This window comes from Saimiri boliviensis, chromosome 10, assembly GCF_048565385.1.
Source record: "Saimiri boliviensis isolate mSaiBol1 chromosome 10, mSaiBol1.pri, whole genome shotgun sequence".
Taxonomy (NCBI): domain Eukaryota; kingdom Metazoa; phylum Chordata; class Mammalia; order Primates; family Cebidae; genus Saimiri; species Saimiri boliviensis.
In genome coordinates, this window is record NC_133458.1 from 99,330,892 (window position 1) to 99,344,622 (window position 13,731).

At 40.0% G+C, this 13,731-nt stretch overlaps 1 protein-coding gene across 1 annotated transcript; it reads right to left on the minus strand.

Moving 5' to 3' along the window:
* Positions 1-3,811: 3,811 nt before the first annotated feature.
* Positions 3,812-12,524, minus strand: LOC141580120 (tripartite motif-containing protein 43-like). Its single transcript, XM_074379667.1, has 7 exons — positions 12,391-12,524; positions 10,006-10,420; positions 9,324-9,419; positions 7,067-7,297; positions 6,053-6,075; positions 5,424-5,521; positions 3,812-4,306 (listed from the first exon to the last, which is right to left on the minus strand). The coding sequence occupies exons 2-7, from the start codon at positions 10,414-10,416 to the stop codon at positions 3,813-3,815; spliced, it is 1,353 nt and encodes a 450-aa protein (XP_074235768.1). The 5' UTR covers positions 10,417-10,420; positions 12,391-12,524; the 3' UTR covers position 3,812.
* Between the last annotated feature and the right edge of the window lie 1,207 nt (positions 12,525-13,731).

A 13,731-nucleotide genomic window follows, 5' to 3' on the forward strand; every position in this document is an offset into this window, starting at 1 on the left:
TCACGATCATGGCATCTTAGAACCCTGAGTGTGAGAACCAATGAAACCTCCGTCCCAGGTGATATGCAAATGTGTCCTTTCTCTAAGCAATCTTCTAATGCAAATGTTAGAAGTTTTAAAGAACTTTGTTAAATTTTTTAATTTTTTTAAATTTTACTTTAGGTTCTAGGGTACATGTGCAGATCATGCAGGGTTGTTGCATAGGTGCATACTATATGTGGCATTTCTCCCCATGTTATCCCTCCCCACACTCCCTACCTCCTGCTGTCCCTCCCCTAGCCTCCCCCAACTGCCCCCAGTGTGTGATGCTCCTCTCCCTGAGTTACATGTTTGCATTGTTCAACAACCGCCTGTGAGTGAGAACATGTGGTGTTTCGTTTTCTGTTCTTGTGTCAATTTGCTAAGAATGATGGTTTCTAGATTCATCCAAGTCCCTACAAAGGACATGAACTCATTGTTTTTCATGGCAGTGTGGTATTCCATGGTGCATATGTGCCACATTTTCTTTGTCCAGTCTATCATTGATGAGCATTTGGGTTGGTTCCAGGTCTTTGCTATTGTACACAGGGCAGCAATGAATACACATGTGCATGTGTCTTTATAGTAGAACGATTTATAGTTCTTTGGGTTTTAAAATGCTTTTTCTGGCACTTTCACTTACTGCTATCTTAAATTTGGGTTCTCTCTCAATGATTTGCTCTTTTTTTCCTTGCCTCCTCATAAGTTTCTGTTATTTCTCTTATTCCCATTTATTTGCTTTTTTTTTTTTTGGCTGAACTACCTTTACAGTTTCTCTGTCTTATAGCTGTTTGTTTAAGTAAATTTTAACCATTTTGCAAGGTACTGATCCAATTATTTTATATAGGTACAGGATATGTGTGTGTGTGTGTGTGTGTGTGTGTGTGTGTGTACACACAATTACTGTGTATATATCAACACTATATTATGTAAATATATGTATAACACACCCATGGAGTCCACATCCACACACATTGCTTTGAGAAAGGCACTTTGTTCTGGGAATGAGGCTTATAAGCAGTGGGTGTGGGAATCAAAGTGAGGCAGTTTAACTTCAAGACATTGCTCTAAACCATGACACCATATTACTCTCAGCTGTCTTTTTCACTTTGGATACTGATATACAACAGACACTTCATGCTAATTCCGGGAAATGATCATTTTGAAATGTGCAGGAAATGTTGCCTGTTCCCTTCTTTATCTGGATCCCTTCTTCACTATGACTTTGCTTTTTCTCACCTAGGATTACTTTTCTGACACATGCATGGGTACATCCCATTAAAGTAAGAGAGTTTTACTTTGTGTAAGGCACTGACAGAATCTCTCTTTCTCCATATACACCTGAACGTGACTGTCCTCTTTCTCTGTTCCAATTGTTTAACCCCAAATACCTTTTACCTTTTCAGATGTCACAAGGATGTAACTGAGTAGTTTCAAGGGCATCCACTTTTGCTTCCTCCTCCTACCTTTGAATCCTGCATCTGCATTGCTGGGTCTCAGGCCAAAGAGGAAACCCTTGTTTCCCATTCCAGGATATTTTGATGACCAACTTTTCTTATGTTGTGAATTTGAAGGACAAGGGCAGATAATGAGAAATGGATAGACAGGGACCTGTGTTCTGAGACCTGGGCCAGAGGACTGATGGAGGTGGAGAAGAATCTCAGTGATTCTGGCAGGCATCATGGATCACTAAGGGCCAGAGGAGTGGAACATATGGGCACAGGGTGAGAGGCCTGTGACAGGACACAGCCTATCTCCTTCACAGCAGAATGTTAATAGGCATTAGATTTTAATAAACAGAGAACATATCTCTGAGTCAGCATCAAAAATTTCTACAGTCCAGAAGAAGGAATAGCCACAGCACCTAACCTCACCTTCCCTTGTGAGTATGGGAGTCACAGGGCAGTGAGAATGGAACAGCGTTTATCTGAGGTTAAAACCAATGCTTCTCTCTCTTTAGTCCATACTTACAGTAAGGTCCATTGGATGCCGTGGCTACAAGTTTCTGAACTTCTGGCTTTTGAAGGAAAGACTTTCTCACCCTCTATGCTGAAGGTATTCTATGTATTATGAAATCTGGTTAGTGGCTCTTATCATCAAGAAATCTTGAAAAGTACAAGGCACTCAGAAGGCCTACATTAATAGTTTCCAGCCACTTAGAGACATCAGAGGGGTTCCTGCCAAGGGTGCACTGACCTTTTTCATCTCACTGTCCTAGAGTTAGTGGGTCTGTCTCTGGTCATCTTGAAGGAGATGGATCATCCTTCACTCCCTCTACTTCAGTATCTTGTGCATCTTCCTCAATGGTTTTGCCATGTTGTTTTCATAATGATTGTCCAGTTGATACTAAATCTTGAAAAAAATTCCAAAAGAATATTTAATTCTTTTTTGGTCTCAATTGTCAATTGCCCTTTTACACGAATCTGGGGCAGATCTAAGGGGCTTCTTAGAGCTCATGTTTTATAGGACCACAGTCTCTGGATGTAGATCCTCAATGTCCACTTCTTAAAGATACATTCCATCCCACATTCTCTTCCTATGATGTAACTTCAAGACTGCTACTGTTGAATGTTCTAGTCCCTTTACTTTGTGTAGTGTTGTGACTATAGCTGATGTTTTACTCTAGCATAATAACACTTCTCCTGACTCTGTGGGAATCTTCACTGTGGAAAGGTAACTACCATGCTGTGAGCAAGCCCAAGTGGCTACATGAAGAGGCCCTTTGGATATATTCGAGGTAACAGCCCCAACTGAGGAACCCCAGACATCAGTCAGGATCATCTGCTAGACTGGGAGTGGAACATCTGTTGCCATTATTTAATTGGTGATCATGAAAATGACCATGTGGTAGGTAGACAGACTCAGTTGACTCACTAGAATCTGGGTTTTTATCAGAACTGGGTTTTGCTTGTTTTGTCTTGTTTTCTTTTTTCCTGACACTAATGTGTTCCCACTGTAACATGAGGTGATGATGATGTCTCAGGTCTTGGTTATCAGTGAGAATTCACAATCTGTGTGAATTTTAAGTATAAACACATTTTAAAGCAGACAGTCTGCTCCTCTGTCTATTTTCCCCTGGGTGATGGCTGTTTGCTTTTTTAAACAGCTACAGAAGTCAATGTGGGTTAAACCTTTTGGGTTCTAGCTCAGGCATTGCTGTTAAGTTCTCAGAGAAGCAAGGCTCCTCGGGCTGCACCATTTGGCCCATGTCTGCAGATGGCTGTTCTATCTAGGTTTTTGTAAGTTCACTCTGATGTTCACACAGTGATAAAAATCACTTAATAGTGCATTTCTCAGAATGTGTTTTTGTCACCATAGGACACATGCCTGTTAAATCCTCATTTTTGCCCAAAGATGCAGTGACAATTTAGGTGTAAAATAAATGTTCCCCCTAAAGTGATGAGGTGCAGACTTTATTGTATCAATAGGAGGGAGCTCCCACACTTGCAAATGCATTGTACAAAATCCTGTCTGTCCATGATGTGCAAATTATGTTCCTGCCTGAGATCATTCAGCTGGAATCACACACCCACATATTTCCAGAATTCCATCCAATAAATTCACAAAGCAGTTGAAAATCACAATATACACTTTAGGTAATGGGCCATTAGAGATTATTTTAATTGTAGAAAAGCATACAAAAATATTTTGCATTTTACGTATTTTTTATTTAACTGTAATAAAGTGACACTAAAACAGAAAAAAAAGCCCGAACAGTATGATTCCTTTGCTTGAACAGTGAAGGACTCCCTTGTACATGCAGTTCCCAAACAGTCAGCTTTCTTTTATCTTAATCATCTGTGGCCAGTGTAAAAGAAAGGCCTGACAGGGAAATTTAAGGAGCCATCCGGGTAACGCCATATGAGGGAATTCTTGGCTACATTCAAAAAACTCAGACTTCCACTTTCGAAATCCAGAAACACACCAACCCGGCCCAGAGGTTTCTCTACATAGTGAGGAAGCATTGGAGAGCTGGTCAAGAGACGGAAATGATGATTCACCTTCACACATAAAAGAAGAAATATGTCCACAGATGTAATCATGGTGCCATTCTTCCTTATCTGGGAGTCCTTACAGACACCCAGAGCCCAGTCCCAAGAGTCGTCCACATCCAGCTCCCAATAGTGTTTCCCAGAGGAGAAGCCCTGGGCTCCCCATGCAGCAAAATAGTCAGGTCTGTCAGAATTCACAGATCCACCTTCCCGTTCAGGTCTAAACATCCAACTTCTCACATCCTCAAACAGGCTGATATTGTGATTGCTTACTTCATAATTGAAGGAAATTTCCACTGTAGAAAAAAGAGAATGTTCCAGCGAAAAGCAGCTTATACATTCTTAGATTCAGATAAGAAAGAGACTCTCACTAGAAACCACAGGTCAAGATTAAAAGGCAACTTTTGTCTGGAAAAATGTTGGAATCAGAGGGTGTTAGGATATCTGCATAAGTACATGGCTAAACTACAAGGACCACAATTTCTATAAACTCAAAAATATAAGGGGAGGATTGTCATGCCTAAGTCTAGTCAGCTGCTTCTTATAACAACTGAAAAACTGGAAGCTCTTGCACTGCATCCAAGTCCATGGCAATAAAATATATGTGCATTTCCTCTTCCCTGTCAGGGAAGAGCAGGAGGCTGGGGACAGGAGATGAGGTGGAGAGCCATTCTTACACCTAAATAAATTATCACTTTGCCAGAAATATGATCTGCCACTTAAGTAAGCAAATTCATACTTAAAGAGAAAATCTGAATCCATCTTCTGGAAAGTGCAGATTCCTTGCAGGAATTATCTGACTTTCATGCTGGATTTCAGCACAGACTTCTTTTATCTGCCTGATTGATCATGATCTGTCCTGGAGTTCTATCTAAGGGCTCATCAACCACCAAATCACTTTCCTATTGTTTGCAGATTCTCAGATTTGCATTGTTATTTAAGTTACTCATAGGGGGTGTTTTGGTTGATTAAAATGCACATGATTAAAATTACAAATGCTATGAAACTTACAAATGCACCTGAAATTTACTTAAAAAAAAAACAACAACACTGTCACCAAATCACAATCATTAACAGCACTTAATTTGAAGTTGAAATGTCCTGAATTAACTCAGTTCTGTATATCTCATGTAATACTTGTATACATGAAATTTTGTCAGAGAATGTTTCTAAGTCATAAGGAGCCATTCTGCATGTTTTATGTTTTTCTAAGTAATATGTTATATGGCTGATTCTTATTACATTTTACCAGCTTTTAGTTTAGTCTGTTTGATGATAGTGAAACTATAAATATAAAGACTTATTCACAAACTAGTTTCTTCCAGATGAAATATCATTACACTAGGAAAACTGCCCATAGAAACCATACTTGAAGACATTACATATTGATCCCAGCAAGACAGCACCACTCACCTCGGAAGCGGTTGAACCTGTGCACCAGTCCAGTGATGGGCCCTGCAGTAAACTCTGGATTCACAGGCTGGGGCATGTGCAGCAGCACGGACTCGCTCCTGCAAGGAAGCAGGTGCAGTTGGTTAACCTTTCTGGTGTCTGTGTTTAAGAAATAGATTCCAACAGGAAATCCTTCATTCAAACCCACTTCTGATATTGTCATTTAACTCCACAATCCTAGGATGGGTTTATGGCTCTCTTAGGGAATCTTTCTAAGGATTCACTCCATTTCTAACCTACTACCACTGAAAGATAATTGCCTCTCTCTCTATCTGCCACCAAATAGTTTGTTTCTAATTATGATTCTGAATCTTAAAATTAGGCAACTATATCCTAGTAACTTCTGCATTGAACTCTTCAAAATATTACCCCCTGAATCACTTGGGAAAGTAAGAAAAGATTAAAATCTGATACAGGGCATAAGAAAACATATTCAACATAACACACGAACACCTGAGTACACACACATACACACACAATCACACTGACACATTATGTTAACAAATTATGTTTTCACTTTGTTGAAAACAGCTTGATGTTTTTCATAGCACACCTTGTGCTTCGGCCTGCAATGATGACCAAAAACATACCTTGCCATGATGTCTCCCAAATCCTGTAAAGAGAGAGAAAAAAGATACTTCTTTAGAAAGTTGTTATTCTGGCTGGGTGTAGTGGCTCATATCTGTATTTCCAACGCTTTGGGAGGCCAAGGTGAATGGATCACCTGAGGACAGGAGATCCTGACTAGCCTGGCCAACATGGCAAAACCTCATCTCTGATAAAAATACAAAAAAATTAACTGGGTGTCATGGTGCATGCCTGTAGTCCCAGCTACTGGGGAGGGTGTGGCAGGAGAATTGCTTGAACACAGGAGGTAGAGGTTGCAGTGAGTTGAGATTAGGCCACTGCACTCAGACTGGGTGACAGAACAACACTCTGTCTCAAAAGAAGGAAGCAAATGAACACACAAGTTGTTAGATTCTACCTGTCTAGTCTTTAGGTTTTGAAAACTTTCGAAGTACTACGTACTATCACTGCAGGTCTTTTAAAATGTATTCTCATTTCTCACATTAATACCAGTAAGACCAATTGACAGAATCTGTTTCTGATAAATTCAGGACCCTGGATCTGAGTGAGAGAGAAAGGTTGAGTAGTGACTGTGCATTGCTGCAGCTGTCTACAATGTGGTCTTTTTCAGGGCTAGTTCCTGAGGGGTAATGTGGCTCAAGTCAAGGGCATGTCAAACCTAGGACTGCCCAAAAAAAGGAAGAAGGAAATGTTAGTTTCTTCATAATTTCTATGTATCATCCAACATAGACAAAAATATTATTTTCACATGAATGTTTTCTCTTCCAGAGTTTTAATGAAATGAACTGGAGAAGAAAGCTTGAGGTGGAAAATGTTCTGTGGAAATCTACCTGCACAGCTCCATAAAGCTTTGTTTCTATGATTAGGTTAGGAGTTGTAGTTTATCTCTATAACTAGGTGGGAATGTCTATCACCATCAATGCAGGAGATGAAGTATGTCTTTGGTACCCAATGAAAGGCAAAGATGTAAATGTCAGCTAATACAAAGTGTCTCAAGGGAAATCCTCAGTTCTTACCTGGAGCAGCTCCACATCTGGTTTATGACACATTTCCATTAGTTCCCGATACATTTCTTTCAAGTGCTTCTTCTTTTGATGCATGTTGATGCAACTTCTCTGGAGTTGTGGAAATATCTCTTGGTGTTCCTTGCCCAGTCTCTCTAAATGTTGTTTTTCTTCCTTATGGAGAACTGGATGCAGCTTCATATACTCAACCCTGATCATCTGTGCACGAAGAAGTGCATAGGCCTGGAGAGACATGGATTTTGTAGGTTACATACCCAGGTCGACTTCCACCTCACAGAACCCACTAATTCATCCTGACCTTTCCGTCGTTTAATTTTCATTCTTTACAAACACTAGGATAAGTTAAAAAGATCTTCCTTAGGGGAGACCAGGATGGTTGAAAGGAAGCTTCTCTGGAGTGCAACTCCCACTGAGTGAGACACAAAACCAGAGCGATATCCACAGTCCACCCATCTGACAAAAGGCTAATACCCAGAATCTACAAAGAACTAAAACAGATTTACAGGAAAAAAAATCAAACAAACCCATCCAACAGTGGGCAAAGGATATGAACAGATACATTTCAAAAGAAGATATATGTGAGGCCAAGAAACATGAAAAATGCTCATCATCACTGGGCATTAGAGAAATGCAAACCAAAACCACATTGAGATACCACCTCACATCAGTTAGAATGGCGATCATTAAAAAATCAGGAGACAACAGATGCTGGAGAGGATGTGGAGAAATAGGAATGCTTTTACACTGTTGATGGCAGTGTAAATTAGTTCAACCATTGTGGAAGACAGTGTGGCAATTCCTCAAGGATCTAGAAATAGAAATTCCACTTGACCCAGCAATCTCATTACTCAGTGTATACCTAAAGGACTAGAAATCATTCTATTATAAAGACACATGCACACATGTGTTCATTGCAGCCCTGTGTACAATAGCAAAGACCTGAAACCAACCCAAATGCCCATTGATGATAGAATGGACAAAGAAAATGTAGCACATATACATCATGGAATACTATGCAGCTATAAGAAATGATGAGTTTGTGTCCTTTGTTGGGACATGGATGAACCTGGAAACCATCATTCTCAAAAAACTGACACAAGAACAGAAAATCAAACACCACATGTTCTCACTCATAGGTGGATGTTGAACAATGAGAACATTTGGACACAGAGATGGGAGCATCACACACTGAGGTCCATTGTGGGTGCTGGGGGGAATAGTGGGAGGGAAGGTAGGAGGGATAACGTGGGGAGAAATGTCAGTTATAGGTGATGGGGGTATGGGGGCAACAAACCACCTTGCCATGAATGTACCTATGCAACAATCTTCCATGACCTGCACATGTACCCCAGAACCTAAAAAAAGACCTTCCTTCAAAATGTTTATAATTCATCAATTCTTGAACACCTGCATAAAAGCCCTTTAGATTTAAATGTTTAAATATATGTCCTCTCAAATCTGAAATACCACTAGAAAACAAGTAAAATTTATCATTGATTGTTAAATCATCATCAACAATATATATATTTGTTGCTCAATTAGTCTGTAGTCTCAAATCTTTGTACTTCACAGCCTAAACAGTCATTCTTAGTAAATGTTGTCAGTATATTATAATCAGAGTCAGAAGCCATCACACAAAAAAGATCTCAATAAACATTGTAGCCCCCATCTCTGAAACTGACTACCTCTGCTCTGTCTCCTCCCTTCTTCTGTCTAAAGCTACAGTCTTACCTCACCATTCTAAGAACATGAATCTCCATTCCATTGTGTTTCTCCTCCCAATATTGACAAACTGTTCTCTCACTCCCCTAGTCATTTTCGTTTCTTCTCCTCAGCTTTTCATCATGTTACATTTTCTCCTACTCAAACAGGCATCATGGTCTGGGTCCTTTGCTATCAGATTTCACTAGCACAGGCATAGTTCTTAAATTACTGTTTCCACCCACTTTTTTCCCTAGGAGCAACATCATATTTACTGCTAAATGCCTTTATTTCTCATTTACGTATTATTTAATCATATATATGTATATTTATATATGTAAATATACATATATATATTTACTTATCTGAAAAACATTTCCAGAACACCTGAACAATTGTTATGTTGAACAGTCAGGTTGTTTTCCAGGCTATAAATAAACATATGACAAAATCTGGCATATGAGAATTTCAACTCAAGTTGCTAATATAAATGTTCTCGGCATGCCTGTCTCAAACATGTCCTGAAGACACATGATCTCATACTTACACTCCAGAGGATGTTTGTTTTTTCCTCCTCACTTAGATTTCTCTGATTTTCTTGAATTTTTTCCCATAAAATCCTCATTTGTTTTAAGAGCTTCTCCTGCAAAAGAATTATGAGGGTGAGCAACAAAATCAAATACCATAGATTCCATACTCTGAGTGAGATATGCAGGCAAGGGTTAAAATGTATGAACAGACTAGAGAGAGGAAAATAAACCAAGTTTTTTCACTGCTCATCCTCAGTATTTTCAAATCTGAGGTTTCAGATGTATAACAGTTTAGGGAACTGGTGAGTGAAGATTTCTTGTAACCTAGGTAATAATCAGTGAAACACCCTTCCACTATGCTGGCCGCCTGCTTTTGTCATTTGTCCAGTAATATTAAATACATTTCCAAAATGTATTTTCTTTGTTCTTGTAGTTTTGGTAGCTTTTCGATGCCTTTAGTGTTATACTGTAGAGTCAAAGTAATACTGACATTCACTTAATCACCCTCTTTTTGGGTGCAGGCTTTGTGAAGGCAGGTATAGTTGCATATTGAATTGAAAATTTCATCGTTGGTACCTCCAAAAGCACCTGGCACTCAGTAAAGGATGGAGTGATCACCACAATGGTTCTCATCTCCCTTCTCATCTCTTTAACTCCTCCACCCTCCAGCCTGCAGGTGATCCCAGCACTGTGTCTTACCCGGTGTTCTTCAGCTGCCCCTTCAATGGGACAGTGTTTGTGAGCCCCGTGCTCCTGAGAGTTAGAACACAGCGAGCAGAGCAGACTCTTGTCCGTGGCACAGAACATCTTCTTTGTTTCCCTATGGGTCCCACATAGTTGTGTCTCAGAGCTCAGGAATTGCCAGACACTGGCTTTCCCGGCAATCGTCACTAAATTCTTCAGAAAAATGTTAGTTTTGAAATCCTTTTGGTGTGATGGTTCCCTGCACGCAGGGCAGTTGGCAGGACTTTGGGCTTCTTCCCAGGAAAGGCAGAGGCAGGGTCTACAGAAGCTGTGCCCACAGCCTATGGTGACAGGGTCTACCAGGTAGTTCAGGCAGATGACACAGGTGAGTTCCTTCTGGAAGGCCTGTGGGAAGTCTGAGTCCATTTTCCTGAGGGAGGAAAACCACAAGAATTTAATCTTCTGCCCTGGAGAGACAAAGATCCAAGCAAAGTTTCAATCAGGTTGTGATCAAATAACATCTTTTTTTTTTTCTAGAGAAGAATTGGCTTTCATTTGCAATGACCGAGATAGGACAAATAGAAAGATGAGGCACTAAGAGCCATCAACCTCTGCAGAAAAATGTGATTGTTCTCCAATCAACGCACAACCAGCTTTCCAAACCCAACCCTTTTGCACAGAAGAATGTCAGTTTTTTGAGGTGTTAGTGTCCACCAAGTTGCTTGGGCTTCTAGGATTTAATCAAGCTATCAACTCATGGGGTAGTTACACTCTAAATTGCCAGGGACTGGTTTGGAGAAGGGATGCTAACTAAGCTCTTCTACTCTCATCGTTTGATTTAACTGTAACAAGGATCCCTCAGAGTTGTCCAGAGGGCCCCTGCTTGAAAATAAAGCAGAAGTCATTCTTTGTCCAAAATCAGGCAAAGCTAGGCTTTACACTCCAAGGCAAAACAAACCAAGGTAAAGGTACTTCTCCAAGATAGAACAAACAATCATTTTTTAGGCTGCTGTGTTCATTCAATCAACAAAAACTTTGTGGCATGTTTACTATTCCTGGACTGTCTGTTAGTTTGGGGATATATTGATAAAATATAGAAGGGTATACAGAGGATAGAAATGTTTTCTAAGCCCTTTGGAAGCATTGTCATTACTCTTTCACACAGTCAGAAAAATACTCAGTATCATGCAATAATAAAAGGCACTAGACAGTAAGGTGGTGTTTTAAATGGAAGGGTGGGGGGAAGAAAATGTAGGCCAGGCAAGGTAGCTCAAACTTGTAATCCTAGCATTTTGGGAGACCAAGTCAGGCAGATTTTTTGAGCTCAGGAGTTCTAGACTGGGCGACATGATGGCAAAGTGTCTAGATCAGCCTGTCTCTAAAAACACACACACACAGCCGGGCCTGGTGGTTTATGCCTGTAATCCAAGCACTTTGGAGGCCAAGGCAGGTGGATCACTTGAGGTCGGGAGTTCAAGACCAGCCTGACCAACATGGTGAAACCCCATCTTTAAAAAAATACACACACACACACACACACACACACACACACACACACACTATATAGATTATATATGTAAAGCCCAACATGGTGGTCCATGCCTGTAGTCCCATCTACTTTGGGGGATGAGGCTGAAGAATTGCTTGAGGTATTAAGTAGAGCCAGTAGTGAGGATTATTTCCACCACTGCACTCTAGGCTGTGTGTCCCTGTCTAAAACAAACAAAGAGACAAAGAAAGGAAAAATCTAAAATGCTGGTTTCTACACAGTATAAATACAGAAACCCTCTATTTCTGATATTTCTGCACAGTTGCCAGTGAGACTTTCCTGCATGGATAGCCATTTCTGGCTTTCTTCCACAGAGGAACTGAGGTTTCTGAAGAGACTTTTACCGTGTTTTAGAAAAAAATGTTTGCCCAAATCATTCAAAGCACTCTACCTATGTACAGGCATACATTGCAACATAGGCACATTTTCCCTAGTAAAGTAGAATATAACACATTTTTACACATAGATTACAACACTCCTAACCCATTTACAGAGTCTTCAGAGATTAAAGAATTACTAGATATTTGGAAACTACTGCAAAATGATTATAATCTATAAAACAACTAAAAAATATGTTAAGTAAAAAATTAATCATAACATTAATTTGAGGATCATGCAAGAAGACAGATGACAAAAATGTTTAATTTGTAAATAGGTTAAATGGAGCTTGTAAACCTATGGGTTATGTTTAAAACAATTTAAAAAAAAGAAATGGAGCTGTTTTTAAAACTCAGAAAATGACATCATTTCATCTAAAAAAAAAATCTAAGTTTGCAGATAAAGTCCCCAAATTTTGTTTGTTTTGGTTTGTAACCTAATAGCAGCTCCTACTCTGGAAAGTGTACACTTACCTCAGAAATAGATCTACGTTCTCACCAAAGCTTGCTGTCCAAAAAGATGAAGTCAGCTCAGGGATCAGGGTCTCACAGCGCAGTGGCGGTAGCTTTTGGAAGTCTCCAAGGCCAGTTGCAAAGCCACTCTGTGGGTGCTGGAGAAGAATGAGCTTGGCTCCTGCGGTGTCCATTTATACATCTCTGAAGACCACACCCCTTTCCTCTAATTGGATTTCAGAGGGCGTAGGTGGGTGTTAACACAGTTGATTAAGTTTCTTCAAAACAAAAGGTTTTTTTTTTTTTTCTTAATGACGTTTCGCTGTGTCGCCCAGGTTGGAGTGCAGCGAAGCTATCGCAATTCACTGAAACCTCCGCCTGTGAAGTTCAAGCAATTCTCCTGCCTCAGCCTCCCAAGTAGCTGGGATTACAGGTGCCCGCTGCCAGGCCTGGCTAACTTTTTTTTTTTGCATTTTTAGTAGGAGGGGGTTTCACTATGTTGGCTAGATTTATCTGGAATTCCTGACCTCAAGTGATCTGCCTGCCTTGGACTACAAAAGTGCTGGAATTGCAGCCTGAGCCACAGCCCCCAGCAATTCACTTTTATGGTAATGTAAGAATTTAATCTAAGGCTACTCCTGGCCTCCCCACTCCAGAAGGAATATTTCTCCTTCTCCTTGTGCTGCAGATGAAGCCTTCCAAGGGCCTCTCAGCAGCCGTGGGACATACGATTCCCTCCTATATTACCTGACTCTGCTCAACCCAGCTCAAGGGGTATAGGGAGAAAGTCTAGAAAGCTCTAGCCAGGTGCAGTGGCAGGCACCTGTAGTCCCAGCTACTATGGAGGCTGAGGCGGAAGAATCGCTTGTGCCTGGGAGGCGGAGGTCGCAGGGAGCCGAGATCATGCCACTGCAATGATATAGTGAGATTCTGTCTCCAAAACACATAAATCAATAAATAAATATTAAAAAATTGATGATTACGAATACAATATACTAAGATATTTATGACAAAATATAAAGTAAGCAGAAAGCATATAAAATTGTAAATAGAATTTGGTTACTTTAACAAATATAGAAAAAATTAAAGGGATTTAATCAATTAGTATAATAATTGTGTTATCTTTAGGGAAATATTGGGAGAACTGTTTCCTTATTGTTTATAATTTTTTCCAACTTTTTTTGTGGGTAAGAAGTCAATAATGAGAATAACACTTTCAGTAGATTTCAAACACGGTGTATTCCATGAAGCTGATTTTCTAACTTGAAAAGAAAAATGATGATGTCCCTCCTTGACAAAATGCCTCATCATTAGAAACATGGTTTGTTTAGGACACATAGCTTTTTCTTTCCTTATTTCTAT